At 40.4% G+C, this 22,604-nt stretch overlaps 1 protein-coding gene across 1 annotated transcript in view; it reads right to left on the bottom strand.

Moving 5' to 3' along the window:
- The window catches only part of CDK8 (cyclin-dependent kinase 8), an 88,084-nt gene that overhangs the window by 49,999 nt on the left and 15,481 nt on the right, over window positions 1-22,604 (bottom strand). Inside the window, exon 3 of the mRNA XM_010851253.1 lies at window positions 22,495-22,598. Within this exon, the coding sequence (XP_010849555.1) occupies window positions 22,495-22,598 (104 nt within the window). The remainder of the gene's footprint in view (window positions 1-22,494; window positions 22,599-22,604) is intronic.

Here is a 22,604-nt window from a genome sequence, read left to right as displayed (position 1 = left end):
GGTGGGGGGGAGAAGGACAGGAGGCTGAGAGATCAGTTAAGTCAACAGTGTCAGAATGACTCAGGTGAGAGGTGATGCTGGCTGCTGCAGAGGAGATGGCTAGAGCCACGTGAGGCAGCACTGCAGCCCACAGCATAGAATCCTGGGGGTGAGAAAGGAGGAGTCGTCATCTGCCTCAGGGAACAAGCTAACAGCATCATTCACAGGAGGTCAAAGGGAACAGGAAGATGAGCGCTCCGCCGTGTGCAGGCTGAGTCTGATACTTGTGCGACACCTACGTGGGAGTGCCAAGCTGAAGAGACCTGTCCAAAGAGAAAGCTGAAGATATTAGAGTATACATACCATCATCCAAGTCAGGAGAGTACATGAGGGGAGATGAGAGACTAGGAATAGCAAGAAAAAGAATTTCAGAAATGGGCAGAATAGTAAACAGTATCCAAAGCTGCAGAGAAGCCTAGTAAGGTGAGGACTGAGCAGCGTCCACTGAATTTAGCAATGATGAAGTCACCGAGGGATGCTGGACTAGGCAAAAATAGCTGCGGTGACGCAGCAGCAGAGTCTACACTGCAGAAGGCTGAGCAATGACTTGGGCATTAAGTCAACTGAGACGTAGGTGATTCTTTGAAGGTGATAAAATAAGGCAGCAGCTGGAGTTGTACACAGATTAAACATTTCTTAAGATGTAACAGACTCGAGTATGTTAAGTACTGAGAGGAAGAGCCCAGAGAAAAGGAAATGAGAGGGGAAAAGGAGAAAAGCAGACTGAAATGGGGGGGGGGGGGACTAGATTGCAAGCGAGGTCAAATGCTTCTCCATCATATCACTAACAGGAAGACCAAGGAGGATACAGGTGCAGAGGGGTGGGTTCAGAGGCAAAAGCCAGGGAGTTCTCATTCTGATGGCTTTCATATTTTTCCGATGTTGGAAATGAGATCAAATACTAACAGAAAGGGCAGGGTGATAGAGCTGGGGTTCTGAAAAGACCGAAGGTTTGACTGAACAAAGGGGTAACTCCTTAGAAAATCAATTAATTTTATTTAACACTTTATTATTTTAAATTATTAAGTCTGCTTGGCTTTATCTTTGCTTACATATTTACACCTTATCTTTAGTTGCAAAAACAAATCCCAATGACATTATCTTTCTGAAAAGAGATTTGTTTTATGACAATCAGATCTACAAGTACTTTCTAGCAAAGCACACAAATGGGCACACATTATATTAAAAATACATTAAGAATATCTATACTTAACGTTCACCAAGTTGGAATGATGTCTGAAAACTTAAAGGGGGCATTAAAGAGAGTGACACAAAAACAAAATGAAATTGGGATCAGAATAAATCCACCAGGGATTAGACAGTTCATGTGCAAGCTACTAATTTAAACAGATGGTCAACCCAGGAGTGTGACAGGTTGTTATATCTACTGCTGAGGATGACTTCCTAAACTAGAGCCCTCTGTGGAGAGAATGAGCAGTGGGGAAAGAAAAAAACCAAAGACTAACTCATTCACCCCCCTTAACAATCACCTCTGGACTTTCTCTTCTTTAAAAACCGCCTTGTGAAAATTTCTTCAAAATGAACTAAAAATTTTGAATCTGCAATCATTTCTCTCCCTCACCCCAAGTAGTTACATGTTTTATCTTTTTAAAAAGTTATAAGAAAGAAAGGTAAATGGGAGAATACTTTAAAAAAAAAAAAAACACACCTTAAAAGATGTGTGATTATCAAAAAGGCAACAACCTCTTAAAACTCACCTAATTACCATCATAATATAACAGTACTTGGTGATGTGTGGAGCACACTTCTTTAACCACAAAGGCAGAGTAGAGAGGAAAAGGAGTCCCAATCTAGTCGTAGTAGTCAGACTATCAATAATAACTGCAGTATAGGGTTCTATATAAAGTACTATAAACACAGGGGATGTTCAGCTATACCTTGAAGGGTTGAAGGAAAGCTTCTACAAGAGTATACTTAAGCAGAATGTCTTAAGACTAAAGAAGCTTGTCAGGAAAGGAAAGAGGGGCTGGGGAAAGAAATGAGTAGTTACATGAGACATCCTAGGAAGACGGAACAGCATGAACAAAAATACGGAGGCACAGGCAGGGTCTGGCTGCTTGGAGAAGAGCAAAATGAGCAGCAGCTGCGTAAAATCATGGAACCACGCGGACAGCCCCGAGGTCTGCCTGCTTTCAGAGGCGGGGTGGGAGCAGAACTTTCACGTCAGCTGTCTCCAAAGGGTGCAGAGTATGTGTGCCTCACCTCAAGGAGTGTACAAAACAAATGAGGACGACAAGAGAAAATTATTACATTTAAAGATAAGCAAACAAAGCTAGAGAAAGTGTGTCATGTGACATGAACAAAAAGAGGAGGGTACAGCCACGATGAACACTCGCCTTTAACAGATGAGGGGGGCGGGTAAGTTAATGGCTGCAAAGGAGTGCTTACAAAAATGAGCAGTGTCCTGGTAAAACAGAGTACTGAATACACATATCTAACTTGACTCCCCTCCTACACCCTACTAAAACTATGGAAAAGGCACAAACTTATAAGAAGATGGCATATAAATTTGGCAACTAGAACAAAAGTGGACAAACAGTAACGGATGACAAGATCAAAAAAAACCAAAGAAGCTGATAGAAAGCTGAGCACCACCTGGATTTTCAGAGTCAAATCCTCAAAGCTGAGACCTGAGAAGACAATAGCCCTCTGGAAGCAGAGCTGGCTAGGCAGAAGATAAACTGAGGACAGAGCCTAAGAAACAGCAGTAAAACACAGAGAAATGCGAAAGAAAAACAGAGAATATCAGAGAACCAGTCCAGGGAATCCAAATAATTAGGAGTTTCAAAAAAAAAGAACAGAAAAGAGAGGCAGAAAACTTACAAAGTAATTCAAGAAAACTCTAGCAACTGAAGGACAGGATTTGTAACACTGCAAGGGTTCAATGAGTTCCCATCACAAATGAAAGCCCACCCACATCAAGACACAATATTTAGGTATTTCAGAAAAGTGGAGACAAGCGGCAGATTTTACAAGCGTCCAGTGAAGATGGGTAATGGGCCACCTAAAAAGGATCAATGTTATTCAGCCACGAGAAAGAAGGAAATCCTGCCACTTGTGATGACTTGGATTACGTGTGGATCTTGAAGACACTATGCTGCTGCTGCTGCTAAGTCGCTTCAGTCGTGTCCAACTCTGTGCGACCCCAGAGATGGCAGCCCACCAGGCTCCCTGTCCCTGGGATTCTCCAGGCAAGAACACTGGAGTGGGTTGCCACTGCCTTCTCCAATGCATGAAATTGAAAAGTGAAAGTGAAGTCGCTCAGTCGTGTCCAACTCCTAGCGACCCCATGGACTGCAGCCTACCACGCTCCTCCACCCATGGGATTTGCCAGACAAGAGTACTGGAGTGGGTTGCCATTGCCTTCTCCAGACACTATGCTAGGTGAGATAAATCAGACAGAGAATATCATTTACATGTGCAGTCTCCTGTAAATAGAGAAAGCAGAAGAGCAGTTACCAGGGGTTCAGGGACTGGGGAGGTATTGTTTAAGGGTAAAACTTGCAACCAGCAGATAAAAAAAATCCTGGAGATCTATGCACAGCACAGTGTACTATAAACTTCAAAGTTGCTAAGAGACTATATCTTAATTATTTCCATCACAAAAAAAGAAATTATGTGATGTAATAATTCTGGTTAACACAATAATTTTCCAGAACTGTTCAACCTTATCACTGATGTAAACAACTATCTTCCCTTGCCAGATACTTAACCAGCTCTACATGCTCTCAGATTAGGTGTTTGGCTATTTCTGAAGCAACATTAGGGAAAGACCGCACTTGAGCTCCCATGGAAATGGCCTTGCCATGTTCTGCAGTAAAACTCTTTGGATCCACAGCTCTCAGTAACAATGACAGACCACTTCCTCAAATTACTGGAAGACTGTCCAGCTAGAGACCCCAAATTGAGAATTCCTAAGAATCATCCAGAAGACAATCTCAGAATAAGAAAATTATTCTGAGATTAATTTTCTACCCGAGACCTTTAGATCAAGTGGCCTGAGAGAGACAGCTTCCACCCTCAGCAATTACAGAACAAAATCTAAATAGTTAGAACCAAAGATTGTCAGGCTTTAATCTTCATGTTCTCTTTTTTAGTTCTTTCCCTTCCTCTCTGCTGCTTTAAACTTCTGAATTGTTAACAGACACTTCTTGTTTCTAACAATGATACCCATAATATTGCTCTTTGCACCCCGAGTCACTCCTTGCATGAGTCTTATTCCCGGTTACAATTTGCTCAGAAGTTCACTAAAATTTGCAAATAGGCCAACTGTTGAAATTGGTAGCCATTCTTTTGGGTGCAACTCAGCTCATTCTAGTTCTTGGGTACTGAAGTACTAAGCAATTCTTTCAAATAGCCAACTAACAGTAAACAAGACAAACAGCCCCTATGATGTTAAACCTAGGATGGTTTGTCTATGCCCAAACCACACTTGGGACCTTGGTGCTTGGATTACAAACGGTTAACAATCTCTCAGCATTTGCAGTGCGCGAGAGCTCGGGTGCCATCTCCAGAGTCTTCCAGTGTACAGCCACTTTAGCTTCAGAGGGCTCAATAACTAACCTTACAACAGAAAGTATTCATAAAATACTGACTTCAGTTAACAGTAGCTGAGGCTTTCCGAACACTCTCCTGGTCAGCAGAATCCCAGCACAGAGGAGAGCTGGATTTCACAGAACAATGTCCCACAGGGCTGAATCTGGCCAAAAAGAAGGCCTGAGAAAGTGAAAATAAACCCCACTGATAATCAATCTCTGATATCTCTCAGAAATTAGTGGCAAGGCCAGTAGAAAAGGCAAGCAGGAAATGGAGTTTTGCCCAAGGCTACAGCAGAATGGCAAAAGAACTAGAACGGCCCTTTTCTGAGCGATGACTGCTCTGACTGATGATGCCCAGCTCTGCTTCGCTCCTCCTGCCTTGAGCAGAATACTGAGGCACCCAATTACCAAACGACCGCCGCCCCCCCCCATGCCAGGATCCAGCCCACAGCTGGTCTCCTCCTCAGTTCTTCCTTAGAATCATTCCACCCACACTCACCTAGAAGACCCCCCTGCTCTGGGAGCCAGGTGTGCGCCCACCCTTGCTGCAGCAGACCAATAAGCTCTAGTACTGGCGCATTCCTGGGGCCTGTATCATACAGGATGCTCAATTATCTCACACGGAGTTACAATGCATTAAAGCAAACTGAACAACAGTCCCTTTCATTTAAATCGGGTCAGCTCTCAGAGAACACATTCTAGCTAGCCATGCTAAGTTTTGCTTAAAATTCCTTTTCAGGTTAACTTGTTAGCTCTTTCAATCATTCTGACAAATGGAATCTGCAACTTTTTGGTTAATTACATTAGTTTATTTAGAAGATTATTAGAACTACTAACTCTTGATTTGGGGGGCGTTCCTGTGCTTGGCACTGTTATAGTTCCTAAGATATACCAATGAACAAGACAGACCCAACAGGAGTTACTTCCACGTTTCTCAGGAGCTCCAGATGCCAAGCTCCAGGAAGTTACAAAGCTTCTTGTAAACTTAGCTATGAATCTCTCTCCTCTGCATTATCGTGAGGGATTCAAGCTCAGTTTGTTAGCTCTCATACTTCAAATGCATCTTTATCTTGTTTGGAAAAAAGCTACATAAAGTTTAAAAAGTATTTCTAAGCTTGGAGACTAGAAAGAAACTCCTGGTCCTTTCTGTTATGAGATTACAGTAAAAGGATCAGATACCACTAAATGTATACTTGGAGTACAACAGGTGAATATTTTTTAAACGTTCAGGTGTATTCACATGCCTGATGTGATGCTCCTTTTAAGAAGAAAATCTTTGGGGCCAAGCAGAAATAAATTGGGCAGATATGCAAAATAGCAGGAAAGACCAGTCATTAGGGAGTTAAGGATTACACATTAATTTCTCTTTTCAGTGTTGCTCATTTCTTCTAGCATGAATATTAAGGAGAAAAAGAATGATTATAAATTACCAGTGCCAAAATACAGTTCTTGAAGTCAAGATGCCGTGATTATAACTTTATTCTTCACAGAGCTGTGTTCAAAAAAAATGACACTGGGAAGACGACTTAAGAAACATGGGTTGGTTGTTTACTTTGATGGAAACCCCCACATTTAATGATATCTGATCACATTACTGTTGATATATTTAAAACGCGTATGTAAATACATGCACATATATATACATGTACACGTACGTAGATAAAAACTTTCACATACTTGAGACAGACAGACATATATACACCCCAAAATACATGTGTCTATGTACATGCAGAGGAAGAGGAAGAAGAAAATAATTTTTTATGTAGTTAAGTTACTGACTGGCCATAGTACTGTTTTAATTTAAACAGCTATGAGAACAATTATACAGGTGCTTCATGAAGAAAAAAGCATTGCGGTTATTATATAGTTTACATAGCTATGACAGATTATCCTTTATACGGCAAGTGTTGTTTAATAATGACTCAAGCTGTTGTTACATATTCTATGAACAACCAAGAAAAGAGGTGATACCTTAAAACAAAAGATTACTTGAACTTTCAAGCTTTATTTGTAGCATTCACAGATCTACAACCTTTTAATTACGCAAAACTGAAATACAGTGAAGAGGTCAAAAAATTTAACTGTGTGTAAAAACTATGATTTAACAAATTAACATTCTGAGTGGTTGGAAATCAAGAGAAAAGGCACAATCAACTTCAGGAAAGGAGGAGGGCTATCATCAAAAAATCCACAAACAAAAAATGCTAGAGAGGGTGTGGAGAAAAGGGAGCCCTCTGCACTGTTGGTGGGAATTTAAGTTGGTACAGCCACCATGGAGAACAGTAAGGAAGTTCCCCCAAAATTAAAAATAGAGCTACCATATGACCTAGCAATCCCACTCCTGGCCATATATCTGGAGAAAAGAATAATTCAAAAAGATACACGTACCCCAATGTTCACTGTTTAGCCAGGACACAGAAGCAACCTAAATGCTCATCAACAGATGAATGGATAAAGAAGATACGGTACATATATACAATGGAATATTACTCAGCAATGAAAAGGAACAAACTTGGGTCATTTATAGTGATGTGGATGAACCTATATTCTGTCACACAGAGTGAAGTAAGTCAAAAAGAGAAAAACAAATATTGTACATGAATGCATATATATGGAATCTAGAAAAACAGTTCTGATAAACCTACAGGGCAGGAATAGAGGTGCAGACGTAGAGAACAGGCTTGTGGACACAGGGCGGAGAGGAGGGGGTGGGACGGACTGAAAGTAGTATTAATATATATACTATAATGTGTAATAGAGGTAGGGGGAAGCAGCTTTATACCACAGAGAGCTTGGCTCAATGCTCTGTGATGACCTAGAGGGTGGGAAAGGGGGACGGGAGGGGGGCGTGAGAGGGAGGGGATATGTGTATACACAGCTGACTCACCCTGTTGTACAGTAAAAACTAATACAACATTGTAAAGCAATTATATCCCAATTAAAAAATAAAGTATATGGGACGATATGCATAGTTCATGTATGTGTGCATACTACATCATTCTATTTATTTATTTAAAATTTTCATCACACCAAGTGGCATGTGATTGATCTCAGTTCCCCAACCAGAGATTAAACCCTCACCCTCCGCAACAGACGCATGGAGTTTTAACCACGTCCCATCATGGAAGTCCCAAAAAGGAAACGAGTGTCCTCGATTTTTACATCCAAAGGGTCCTAGAAACAATGCCCCTGACCTTCCACTCTGTGCCCGGGGCTGACTATACTTCAAACCTATCCCTTCACTTTCCAAGTTAAAAGACCCAAATCCTTTCAGTTTACATACTACGGTACTCTTCTCCCAATCATTTTATCGTATTTCCCTTTCTCCAGAGCTATTCTAGTTCTTGTCTTCCTACAACATGACGATGCTTGTCAAAAGCAAAAAGGTCTCATGATTTTGTACAATGGTAGGATTACATTTTCCACTTTGTTTTCAACACATGGTCTAATCATACAGTGAACACAGTAGTCCCCCCTCTTACCAGCGTTTTCAGTTACTCGTGGTCAACCACAGTCTGAAAATATTAAACGGAAAATAAACAATTAGTAAGTTTTAAACTGCATGCCGTCCTGAGCAGCATGATGAAATCTTGCGTCTCGCCAAGGGTGAGGATCACTTCTCTGTCAAGTGTACCATGCTGTCAGTACATGGGAGAACACAGGAAATACACTACTATCCAAGGTTTCGGGCATCTTCCAGGAAGCCTGGAGTGTATCCCGTCTGGATAAGGAGGGGACTACTATTTCATCTGCTCAACTCCCTGACACGTGTTTTTCTAGAGATAACTTCCCCTTGCAATTCTTTGGAACCCACTCAAACACTTTCAACAACAACAAATGTATTGGTACAACCAGATCCTATCAATAAGCACTGTTTACTAAGCTGAGCATCAGCACTGCATTGACTTAGAGCAATGACAAATGTCTCAATCTATAGAATGGGTCCTCTGGTCACCTGAAATCAACAAATATTTACAGTACTTACTATCTACCCTGTACTGGCAAATACAGGCAAGTCTCTTATGGCATGAGTTTTTACAACACAATATGGTTATAACATCACCAATTAATTGGGGGGGGGGGAAGTCTCCACACAAAGGCATTATTATGATGCAAACTGGAATCAGCACAGAGTAAACAGGAAAAATAATAGTTGCATGCAAAGAACAGGCACACACAGATGCACTGTTTGACTGTCTGGGTGTTCTTCTGGAATGGAATTGTTTTGTTTACCCAAGCATTCTTTTATTCTTTTACCACTGGCAATGGTAGCAGTATTACCAGCAAGACTGCTCAATCAGGGACAAAGGTTGGGGAACCTCAACCTTCTGAGTAGACTAAATGGTAAAGAAGCAAAGTTTATTTCTGTCCTGTTTAGTCAACAGATGTATTCCTCTTAGAATACAACTATAAAAATACTTATATCACAGCCAAGTCCAACAAAAGCCCTCTAGCACCCATACCCCAGTGAAAGAGCTTGTTTTTATAAGAGATTTTTTGTAAGAGATTTCTCAGAAACACAATCATGACATCGTAGGCAGAAGCATTTTAAGTTACTATCTGCAAAAAGACATATTTAGGAAAACTGCCTACTAATAAACATCACAAATTCTTCCTGAAAAATACAAATTAGCATAATTGGGCACTGGAGAAATAGTGGAACCACAAACAATAGAACCAGTGAGATTAATTTAATAAATATGTTAAAATATGTATAATTTACATGGCCCTATGAGAGCCTGAAAACTTTCTTTACATGCTTTATCATATACTATACAAAGGATCTGTGTGGGATGAATCTATTTTTATAGACAAGAAATCCACAGTGCTCAGAAAGATGAAATGAATTGATCCAGCTGGTATACTGCATGTCAATCTCATATCTAATACTGCTATGAGAATAAAAATTAGTTAAGTGTTCTCACCCATAAGGATAGCTATATTAAAAAAAAAAAAAGGTTGGGTGGGAAGAAAGTGTTAACAAAGATGTGGAGAAACCGGAACTCTTGCGGGTTGCTAGTGGGAGTGTAAAATGGTGTGGCCGCTGAGGACACAGTCTGGCGGTTACGCACAAGGCCAGCGCTCAGGCACCATGAGATCCAGAAACTCCACTCCTAAGTGTATATTCAAATCCCACATTTGTATGTATATCCTAGGCGCATGTATATCCAAGGAACTGAAAGAAGGGACTCAGATGCACACCAATGTTCACAGCTGCCTTACTCATAATAACCAAAAAGTGGAAACGACCCAACTATCCAACAACTGATGAGTGACAAACAAAATGCGATACACGCGAAACCATGGATGGGCCTGAGAAACATTACAGTAAGTCAAAGAAGCCGGTCACAAGAAACCACATATTGTATGATTTCATTCCAATGACATGTCCAGAACAGGCAAATCCAGACAGAAAGCAGATTAGCGGTTGCCTAAGGCTGGAGGGTTGGAGGGTAAGTGGAACAACTGCTAATGGGTGCAGGGTTTCTTTTGGGGGGATGAAAATATTCTAAATTAGATTGTGGTGACAACCACACAACTCTGTGAATATACTATAAACAGTGAACTGTACACTTAAAACAGGCGAGCTGTATGGTATGTGAATCATACCTCACTAAAGCTATTAGAAAGCTTTATGAACTAAAAATGTATAACTTCTTGACAGATTTCACTAATATTTTCTGCATGAAGACAACTAGTATTGAATTTCTCTACTTAATACATTACAACTAAATCAAAAGTACTTTTTAAACACTTAAAAATGAGTCACTATTTTAACAAATGTTATCTTACATTCCAAAACATTTCAGGGATAATCATAGTACAGAATTTCACCAAGGAAAAATGTAATTGTGCTGCATTCTGATTTGAAAATCACCAAGGATACTTAAATTCGGTGAGCTCAGCTTTACAAAGTGCAACGGAAATAGAGCAAATGCTACATTATCCAAATCAAATAAAGGTTAAAAAGTGGTAAGGTTGGTTAGTATTTCTGGCTTGCATTGAAAACTTCAAGCATTTAAAGTTAACATAAGGTTGAATCACCTTTCAGAACTGAATGGGCCCATCCCCTCAAAAAAAAAAAGTGCAAAAGAGCAACAGGTGAAGTAGGAGATGTGTGTGCTACTCTGACAGGCTTCTTTATGTTTTTCATGTATGCACGTCCAACCACACGTCAAGGCTCTGCAGAGGTTAGCTAGTCTTGGCTAAAAACAGGACAATAGTAACTTTCGGTTCCAGGGTATCTGGTTTAAACTCTCAAGAAGTGCTGGACGCATCTGTTCTAAAATAGGTTTTCAGATAAAAAGATGAAATGTTTGCATACTTTTTCAGCTTCTTATCTGTCTATAAGAAGTACTTTCCAACTTCTGTTGAGCAGATATTATGTACGTGAAGAAAATGTTTAGCTGAACTTAAGACTTAAAAAAAAAACTCTTCCAAATTCATAAAACACATCAGAACTGTCTTATAGATAATCAGCTGCCTGCCTACTGACATAAACAATTACCACTGCTGAATACACAAAGTTAAGCAATTCCACTGGCAACAGAAGAGGTTCCAGTTTTCCGTCTACAGAGGCAAGCCCAGAGGGGAATACGACTGAGACAGGAGACAAGGAACAAGGAACAAGGTCAAAGTCAAAATCAGAACAAAACAGAAAAAAAGCAAGCCAAAAAGGGGTGAAAAGGAAAAGACTGGGTCGATGCTGGTCAGGGAATGAAAAGATGACCAAAGTCAAGCAACAGGAAACAGAGAGAAAGCTCATTTGAGCAACAGAGGAGTACATGCAGTCAGGCTGAACAGGTGGCTGGAGGGAGACGCTCCATCAAGAGCTCCAGTCACATGTGACAGAACAGAGCTCAGCAGCAGTGTTCAGCTGGAACAGAGAAATCTCATGAATGTGAACACAAAATAACACGTGAACTTCATAATGACTGCAATTTTAAATGTCCACAAGTCAATTTCTTTATGCCAACCAGCAATCTAAAATACCTCAGACTATGCAGGGAAAGAAAATGTACAACAAAGTTTCCCAAAGAACAATCGAAACAATTCTGACTCTACAATGCATTAACCCCATGATTCAAGCATGTTATTATCATTATTTATTCCCATTTCTTCCTTCCACATTAAGTTTTGTTTTGGGAGTTTGGATGAGAGTGTAATTGGTGCAAACTTTCTTGAGGACATAAGACTGGATCTCAGAAGAGCCTGAAGCCCAGGCCTGTTAAAGAGATACTCCTGGGAAACTGACCTACACTGCAGCAGTCTAACAGTGACGTGCCCGGGTCATGTATCACTTGTGCTTGGCACGCTGATCAGTCTCTAAAACAATTGACAGAAGCCAGGAAGGAGCTTCCCTTGCTTCATGCACACTTTGCTCCTTGCCAGTGGTATCCTCCACAGCAAACCTCCCTATGGGGAAGGCTCTGGGGACCTGGGCAATTGTATCTCTACCTGAGAGAATGCTGTATGCAAAGACTGATATAAAGGACATTTACTGCAGTACTGTTTAAGAGCATTAAAAAAAGAAAAGAAAAGAAAACAATCTAAACATCCTCAGTTGGATCTGTGTATCACTAATACAGCATGTTCATAAAACAGAATGACAAGCTGCTGAAGTGAACTGCGTGATCATGGCTGTTGTGTGCAAGCTCCACTGCTCAATCATGACCAACTCTATCTGACCCCATGGACTACAGCCATCTTCAAAACATAAAAACTGAGAAAAGTAAGGACAAAACATACGTATATGCCATCAAACAATTTGTGTTTAAAGATGATGACATACAGACCTTTCTAATTCCTACATATAACCCAGCAGCCACTGATAAACGTGACTTCATAAAAATAAGAGTGACGCATAAAAAATAATATCATAAACTAAGTCCAAAGATGTTTGTGTCCACAAGCTGGACAGCATACACAAGAAACACATCTAAGTGGACAGCTCTGAAAGAAGAAATGGGTGACTGGAGGAGAAAGAGCTGAGAGGACTTAAGTTTTCACTTCCTCAGTACACTTACGTCCTGTACCTATGCATGTGTTATCTGCTCAAATGAATGAAGTATTAAACTTTAAAGTCGACCCAGGCATACACCTGCTTCCACCTGCACACACAGGAGGCTGACAACGACTGTCCCTAAAGAGGGGGACTGCTGTCTTCCCGCATAGCCTTACATTCTGCTTGATTATTTATCCTGAGAGCTTATTAATTTTATAATCTAATCTTATAACAGAAATATAGCTGTGGAAAGAATACAATCTTTGACCCTAAAATTCCACTGCAAGAACTTGATACCACATTGAAGAACTGTAGTACTATTTTCTAGGAGCTTCTTTGCTCACCGAAATGGCCAAAATTTAGAGACTACTTAAATTTCATCTATCACTAGAGAACTGGTTAACTGGATACATATTTACATATAAATCTGTGTGTATATCAAAATAATGTGATGCCCGCAATAATTAAAACTAAGGATTTAGAGCTACACTCAGACATGGAAAGATGCATAATATTCTTGAGTGAAAACATGTAAAGTCATAGTAGATGTCATTCATTGTTTTCTCCACCACAGCCCTATCCCACTTACTACGAGTAACTATTTACTTGCTTGTGCCCCTCAAAGTCTTTAAGTTCCCTAAGGACTTACAACTGTGGCCTGTCCACTGCTGAATCACCTATACCTGGCACAGGACCTGGAACCTGGCATATTACAGACATTCAGTGAACACCTACCAAATAAACTATAAAGTACTCTTGCCTGGAAAATCCCATGGACGGAGGAGCCTGGTAGGCTGCAGTCCATGGGGTCGCTAAGAGTGGGATTCAACTGAGCGACTTCACTTTCACTTTTCACTTTGATGCATTGGAGAAGGAAATGGCAACCCACTCCAGTATTCTTGCCTGGAGAATCCCAGGGATGGGGGGAGCCTGGTGGGGTGCCATCTATGGGGTCGCACAGAGTCGGACACAACTGAAGCGACTTAGCAAAAAAAAAAACTATAAATACACAAATTTGCCTCCCCCTCATTACAGCTAAAGAGAAACTAAAATGGAATGTCAAATATTTAAATGATTTAATTTTACATTTAAAAGAACCTTCCATGTTAAGTCAGCAGTAGAAAACAAATATAAGTACTCCTTACTGTGTGCTTAACACTTTCTTGGGAACTGTGTATAAATTGAATTTTTTTTTGCAAACTGAGTCCCAAGTATGTTAGGATAGATCCCTTACTTAAAGGGCTTCTTTCATTAAGTGAAAAAACTCCAAACAAATGTATTTATCCTATATGAGCTTAAAATTTTCATGAGATTTACTGGCTTCCCTTAAAACAAGCCACATAAAAATAATTTTTCAATACCTACTCTTTTCCCCAAAATAATGACTTGGATAAACTATGATACAGCTGTTTGACAAGTCTGGGTTATTTTTTTTTAGTCCCTTAGTTCTCTGCTGCTGCTGCTAAGTTGCTTCAGTCGTGTCCGACTCTGCTCGACCCCATGGACTGCAGCCCACCAGGCTTCTCCGTCCATGAGATTCTCCAGGCAAGAACACTGGAGTGGGTTGCCATTTTCCTTTCCAATGGATGAAAGTGAAAAGTGAAAGTGAAAAGTGAAAGTGAAGCCGCTCAGCCGTGTCCAACTTTCAGGGACCCCATGGACTGCAGCCCACCAGGCCCCTCCATCCATGGGATTTTCCAGGCAAGAGCACTGGAGTGGGGTGCCATTGCCTTCTCCTTAGTTCTCTAGACAACCTATAAAATTCAGGTGTATCGAAACACTCACAGCAGGGATCCTGATGTGAGGAATTCCTCTCCTTAGGATGACTGCTTATTAGAACTCATGGGTTATAATAAAGTTAATAGATTTTAAAGAGCTTGTCTAGAAAGATGAGTAACTTGAGTTACCTTGAGTAGTTGTTAAACTACATAATTTTTTATTCACATAACAAAAGAAAATTTCAAATATGAAACAATCACAGAGCTTAAATAAAATTAAATGCCAACTTTGGTTAAGAGACTAATTATATTTTTCTTAAGTTTAGAAATAAAGGTTTGATCCCCATTTAAACTGATGCACTGGCAAGGTATACTTTAGAAAATACTTTATTCTTTTTAGTGGCTCAATTTTTCAAATACCTTTTTTCAATTAACAAAGCATGCATCTGGCTTTTGGTTTTGTTCAAGTCTGTTCCTGGTATCAATTTAGCCAGCCCATCAAACTTAGTTTCTATGGGTATTTTCACAAAGACTTTTTTATTTCAAAATATGCTCAAGTTTTTAAGTTTAGCAACTTTAAAAGGAAAATTTTCAGTTATCAATTTTAGGTACACCAAATAAAAAAGTATTAAAATACCTGTCAACATTTGGCAATATGCCAGGAAGTAAGGGGAACACAATTACTGCCCTAGAGGAAATCTATAATATCTAACCCATGAATATTCACCAGAAAGACCCCAAGGATATATAAACAGTAATCACATATACACTGAAGTAGTTACAGAATATATCTATGAAAAGCTAACTATGCATTGTGGGGTGATGAGTGAAGAGAGGATTATTGGAGTTGTACTTTAAGAAAAAGCAGTTAGGATTTCTGAAGCAATATGTCAGAACCGATTTCAGCTGAGGGAAAAAATTGCCCAGCAACAGGTGCTGCCTGAGAGTAAGTTCAGAAGGGCAGTCTGATTTAATGGAGGAGGAGGAGTTGCATTAATCTGAATTTCAGAATCTCTATGATATAGACTAGTGTGTCAACAATGTCCTGGGAATAAGGTGTCATGGAAATTAAGGTGTCCAGGTCTTGCGGACAAAGGACAAATCCTGGTCCTAAACCAAAGTCAAGGTAGAGTCACTCAAAGTGGTTCTCAGCTGCTTTCCAACATTTGGCAGTTTCTCAAAAAGCTAAACAGTTACCATATGACTCTGAGTATATGTCTAAGAAAACCCAAAACATGTATCTACACAATAATTCGCACATCAAGTTTCACAGCAGCATTATTCATAACAGCCAAGAAGTAGAAACAATCCAGATGTCCACCAAGTAATAAACGGATATACAAAACGTGGACTATCCATACAAGGCAATAGTTTTCCACCATAAAAAGGAATGAAATACTGATACGTGCACAGCACAGATGAATACTGAAAACACTACGCTAAGTAAAGACACAAACGGCCACATACTGTGTGCTTTCATTTACATGGAATGTTCCAAATAGGCAAACCCAGGGAGAAAGGAAGTAGATGGGTGGTTGCCAGGGCCTGGGCAGAAGGGGAGCTGTGGAGCGACCACTAACCGACGTGGAGTTCCTTCTGACAGGAGAGAAAGGTCCTGGCACAGACAGCAGTGATGATGGCACAGCTCTGTGGACAGACTAACAGCCAGTGGGCTGCACACTTTGAGAGGGTGAATTTTATGCAATGTGATATATCTCAGTTTTAAAAAGGGGATTCTCAGCATTTTTTCTGTGATGACACACCTGAACGACATAACTCTATCAGTAAAAGCAGCTTACAACAGCAGGGGCTGGATTTGTGACTTTGACAATCACTAAAGAATCTTGAGAAAATTATACTAAAGGGTCTTTAAGTATTAAGATCAAAATAACGAGTGAAAGTCACTTTTCGGTGACAACTTCAAGAACTGCCTTGGGGTGACAGGAGATACTTAAAGACAAAAAGTATCACAGTAGTTTCAAAGAGATGGCCGAGGCCTACTTAAACTGCTGTGAAGGAAAGGATATACAAACTGTTCTGAAGGAGCTAAGGACAGTAGGATTTCCATTCTCTAGCAGCAGAGACGGACACGACTGAAGCGACTTAGCAGCAGCAGCTAAGAACAGAAAAAGCATGAAAAAAAAAACCCAGACAACGAGGATTCATTCAACAATGCAAGACATAACAAGAAAGATGACACAGCCACAGGGAAATATATATATATTTATCAACACTCATTTGGCATATACAGTTCCCTTACATATGTATATTTCAAGTGTTTGTAAATCATAGTTCTGGACACAGTTGCCAAGAGAACAAATTTTTGAAAAAGCAGGTAAGTTTGCAAATGACCAACAATAACTTATAATAATATATCATTATTTCTGTTTTCCTGGCTGATATTCAGTATGCCGGAAAAAGCCCCCTCCCTACCACCTCTTCACACCACCGAGAGTCCCAATTAGAGGAATTCCCCCTCCGATCTACTGCCACCACCATCTCAGCAGCTAGAAAATTCTGGTTCCCTACTCCTAACAGAGGTGAGGCCAAAGGAAGATCATCTGCTCTTGGGAGCTGTAAGCCAAAGGCTGTCCTGCCGTGGCAGTTCACACGTGAGAGCTACTCCTAAACCAGAAACTTGGACTTCAGAGGCTGCTTGTGCTCGGATGCACCAATGTTCTTGTGGTGGCAAACTGCCTCAGAGACAATTAAAGTGCTCAGTCGTGTCTGACTCTTTGCAACCCCATGGACTGTAGCCTGCCAGGCCCCTCTGTCTGTGGCATTTTTTTCATGCATGAATACTGGAGTGGGTGGCCATTTCCTGCTCCAGGGGATCTTTCCGAGCCAGGCGGGGTTATTTACCGAGCCAGGGGGTGTTATTTACCACTGCGCCACCTACATGCTGACAAAGTTATCCCTGCGCTGAACCGGGGCCTCATCAGGTTCAATGCGGACAAGGGAACCTTTGCAGAGCATGTGTGGAGCACTACGCATACAGCAGGAGCTTCAAGACGCTGGCAACAGACAGATATGAGGAGGAAAGGCATGGGAAGAAAGAATCCACACCCACAACCTGTGCTGGGGTCTGTAAGAGCACAACAAAAAGCACTCTTGCTGTCCTCTCTAGGAGACCTTCCCTGTCCTTTCACAGTCAACAGAGTGCTGCCCTCTGTGAGGGGCTTCCCTGAAAGCAGAGAAGGTGGGAGCTCCATGTCTGTGTCCCAAGAGCACCTGGTATTGATTATCATAGTGCTTATTAAACGGCTACAGCTTATTTACATGTTTGTTTCCTCAGCAGGTATCTTCTCAAATAATGCAGTGTTTTACTCATCTTTGCACTGTCAATACCTTGGACAGTGCTTGGCAGACAGAAGCATCCAGTAAATATTTGCTGAAAGAATGAGGGGATGGATTTCTTCCAATGTTAGAAGAAACTGTAAAACAATCAAACAAATCCCAAATGAATTTGCCAGTCTTGCTATTAAGAAAATGGGATCTAAGAATGACACCTCAGAGTGGCCTAACCTGTGGATATAAATTCACCGAGTATGTAAGGCAGGTGAGTTCAACGGCCAGCAGGTAAGAAACGCACAATGTTCCGCCTATCCCTTTCCATCACAGGTTTGAAATGTTACAAGGAATAGTCCTTACTGGACATGCAAAATCCCCAGTGACAAGGATTACATGCTGGATTTGCCACGTCTGACATCTAAAGAAATACTTAAATCAAATTCAAGCTAGATATTGGGTTCGGCGATATTAAGAAGAAAACTAGAAGAATCCTTCAGGGGAAGATAGGGTTCCAACCAAGTTCTGATCACAGTTAAGGAATTAAAGCCGACTCACAGGGTCAGTGCAGATCAGATGAGTCTCTCATGCTAGTCACCAAACAAGTGGTGCACAAGAGTGGGAGAGCTACACGAACCCGGCATCTTCACAGGTAAACGGAGGGGATGCTACGGTGGGATAAAAGACATGTTAGGTGTGGGAGCTGACAAGTCTTTGGAAGTTACCTGTCTTCCCATTGGCGGTTGATGAGAATCCACATTAAAGCATGAGACTAAGAAATGGAAGTATATTACTGCCTAAAGTAAAAGTTTTGTCTTAGTAGTTGTTTACCTGATCTTGCGAAAGTATTTTATAGTCATGATTTTTACTTCTTCAAATTACAGTCCCAAAAAATTATCAACTGAAACCCTGTAATCTTCTAACAAGGAAACAAAGGTCTACGAGGACAAATGACTTGCCCAGGGTCACACTGGTGATCAGAGGCAGAGTCTGAACTCACACTCAATTCTCCAGTCTCCCCAGCTTAACAGTTCATCCTAACACACACACACACAGTAAATAGAAACACCCACATTGTATATACTTACTTTTGCAGCACTAGAAAAAACTAAGATTGTTCAGAAACATACTAAGAAAGTATAAGTTAACCGAAAAGACTAGCCCAGGGATAAGGCACTCATGCTTTCTGAAATGACTCCCTAAAACACCAAATCCCCATGACTATGCTTATATTTATCTTAATACAAAGCATGATGGTTAAGCGCATGGTTCTGGAGTAAGAGACTTGCTTGTAACCCCACAATTCCAGCTCTGACATTTAATTAGTCATGTAATCACGGACAAATTTGCTTCAACTTTAAACCTGTTTCCTCAACTGTAAATCTGAAAAAACACAACTGACTGGTGTGGTACCTATGAGGATTCTACAGATGATGGCTGTCAAGGCTTTGCCCACATCCTAAGATTCACTCAGTAATTTAGCTACTACTGTTACTATTTCTGTCTACTAACCTCTGTGCTGTCTACAAAAGTCCCCCAACAAATGTATTCTGTGTATTTCCCTCCTCCCTTCTACCTTTCTCTCTCTCTCTCTCTCTCTCTCTCTCTCTCACACACACACACAATCCCAATTATCCAACCCCCAAATCCCAAGCCCAGTTTTTGTTCTTTTGAACATAAAGTACAGAAGACTAGGAACCCTACTCAAGAAACTCTTTTTGCTTTTCTCTTTTGGAGATCAAACTCTTACCCCAAATCAATTTTTAAATTCTACAATGCCCAGTGCCAATAATGACAGCTTAGAATTTAAACACACAAATTGTTTTCTGGTTCTCACACTTTTCTATTCCTTTGAACAAGACAGGTTTGGTTGCCTAAATTCTGCAAAGAGGAAAAGCAATTGACTCAGAAAGAAAACGAATCACCCTGCTTGCCACTGACTACCCTTTTGGTGTTAAGGCACAAAGGACATGCTCAATCTTATTTATGGTGACAGTGAGAGCAAATTATTCCCAAGATTTATTGTACATTTATGTTTTAACTCTACTAGAACCTGAAATTAACAGAATTATAAAAGATCCCTTTTCCCTGTATGTAATCAGGCTTCAAAGGACTCCCCCTTCCCCACATTCCTTAAAATGCCTTGGTATACTTAGTATACTGGCAGGAGAGTGTTACTACTACTTAATATCAAAGAACTGACCACGTTGTTTATTTCCTAAAACAATAATTTAAGAAGCTAACTCCTCTGGTATAAATTCCTTTACTAATTAATCATGTCTAGGATGTCCACGATGTTCGCTGGACAACATCAAAGATACATTTACATACGTTCATTTTAATAGCCAAATGACAAAGAGGACACAAGAGATGAAATGGTTGGATGGCATCAACGACTCGATGGACATGAGTTTGAGCAAACTCTGGGAGACAGTGAAGGACAGGAAAGCGTGGCATGCTGCAGTCCTTGGCGTCTAAAAGTCGGACATAACTGAGTGACTGAGTAACTGAAATGAACTGACATCAAAACAAAATTTGTTTCATTTCATTTAAATCTGAGTACTCTCTTTGAAGATGTTACTGTCTGGGATCCTAGAGTTCTCTGAAATTTCAGCTGCAGAATATATAATCTCATTTGAAAATAAATCAATACTAGAACCAAATTATCTGATCATCTTTTTATAAAAGATTAAATAGCCACAAATTTTATTTTACCTGGACTTAAATGCATTAAATTACATTTCATTGACATAAGATCAAACAAGCTTCATAAATATAATACTGTATTTTACCAGAGTGAGGTTATAAGAAGCCAAACTGAAAAATATTCCCTCTGGAACACAGAAACTGTTGAAAGTAAGTTTAAAACTCTCTTGACATTTGATCCATTTTTTAAAAAATAGTTCTTCCTATGAACAAAATCATTAATGGCTACTGAAAAACAAGCCCAAAGAATTATAAACAAAAAGTTAATGTTTCCAAAAGCAAGGCTACCTGGCTAGCATGAATGACAAAGATATGTTCATATACCATGCATCCATCCATTTTTAAATTGTACAGATTAAATTTAAATCTCCTAAAATTATTCTTAGCCTAAGTGAAAACTTGACCACGAGATATAAAATGTGATCAAAAGTACCTCCTGCCAGTAAACAATATTACAGTTTTTAATAAAATGTTAAATCAAAGTTAATAAAATTTAGATGTTTTATTAAAATAGTAATTTATGAAAATAGAACTGGTTTTTTCAGAGAGATCAAAGAGAATTTAAGGTCACCAGAATTTTGTAGAACAGATGACAGACTGGTCAAACGTCCTACAATGTCTAACCTCATGGGATCGGGGATTTTATGAACATGCTCCAAATTACATAATACTGGGGGACAGGGAGAGGGCATAAGGCTCTTAAAAACATTGTATAGGAAGTTAACAAGGATAATTTTTAAAATATGTACTTTATTACAGAGTAATACTTCAATGAGAAACATAATTAAGCAAGAGTCAGCAGTATCTCCAGACACTGATTTCTCAAATGTCACCCAACTATCCATTCCACTTAAAAGTACTTGTGAATACATGCAGCACCTACAGGATCAAGTGCTCAACTCCCTATCTTTGCAGATACCAGTACTGCTTTACTGCTGCATACAAGCACTGAAACTTATATTCCAAATTAATTAGAATTACTATCTTCTTCCTTAGAGTCCATTTTAAGTTATTTCAGAAAGATACCTCAGCAAATCTAAGAAAAATATTGAATACATAGCTCCTTCCTTTTCCAATATTGAGGATACTTAAGTATTTATAAATATGGCTTCCCCCCAACCCAGGTAACTTCAGCTTTGTGAATGAATGGTTTCATTTTTTTAAGCACTAATACCGTTGTGAACATATTCTCCCATCTAATTGGCTGAAAAAAGCAATTATTTTAAACGTTAAACAGCAGCTTAACCAAACTAAGAGTGATGTTCAAGTAAACCCACTTTGTTTATAATAAAATCTAAAGATTATATAAGCTTTGACGTCCTTTCCAGCTTTTTCCTATAGTGTCAAAGGTGAGAAAGACAACATCCGTTTTTACAAGAGGAAAACTAGGAGTTAATAGATTATATTTCTCATCTAAGAAATGTCTTCTCTTTTGTCAACATTACAAGACATTCATCTACTGACAAAGGAAAAATGAACAGTTCACTTGCCGGTTTAGGAAACTAAATTGGGAGCATTACCAGTCATAGACTTAATTAAGTTATTTCTAGGTAAGAACATTTAAAGCAAAGAGACTATTTAAAGTTCCTTGCCAACTGCTAAACTGGGGGGGGGGTCTGAATAAGACACCCCTATTTGTCATTCGCCTTTCTCCCCACCACCCACCCTGCACCAAACCCCCATTGTTCTAGGTAAAACTCGCAGCTAATGATAGCGAAACAGCAACTGCTACGTTTCTGCCGCAGGTGATCGATCACCGGGAGGAACTCTTCAGAACCACCCTGACTTGCTGCTTTCTTCCCCACAAATAAAACCCAAATGGGGTCTTAAATCCATCACCAACCTGTGCGGAGGAAAGGATCCCAGCTTCCCTTCCGGGCTGATGGATGTCAGTCCGGAGGCGGGTGAAGGGTCCCCTAATAAATCGACCCCTCCCTCCAACATCATTTAAGCTGACGTTTTATAAGGAACATTTAAAGAAATCTGGCACCGAAACCCTTGAAAAGTACAGAGCCCGTGGGTCACACGCTCCTCCTCCCGACGAGCGGCGCCGGGAGACCACTGGACCGGCTCGCAGGGTGGGGGTGGGGGTCTCGCGCGGGCTCGGCCCCCCTCGGGCACCACATCCTCCCGGAGCCCGGCCCGCGGGAGACTGCCCACCTGCCCCGCCGACACTCACCCATCCTTCCGCTTGGCTTTGTAGACGTGACCGTAAGTGCCTCGGCCAACTTTGCAGCCCTCGTATTCAAACAGGTCCTCGACCCGCTCCCGCTCGCTGCTCAGCTTCAC

This window comes from Bison bison, unplaced genomic scaffold, assembly GCF_000754665.1.
Source record: "Bison bison bison isolate TAMUID 2011002044 unplaced genomic scaffold, Bison_UMD1.0 scf7180017864299, whole genome shotgun sequence".
NCBI lineage: Eukaryota > Metazoa > Chordata > Mammalia > Artiodactyla > Bovidae > Bison > Bison bison.
Note: the sequence above shows the minus strand (reverse complement) of the source record. Positions and strands in the feature narration are given on the sequence as shown.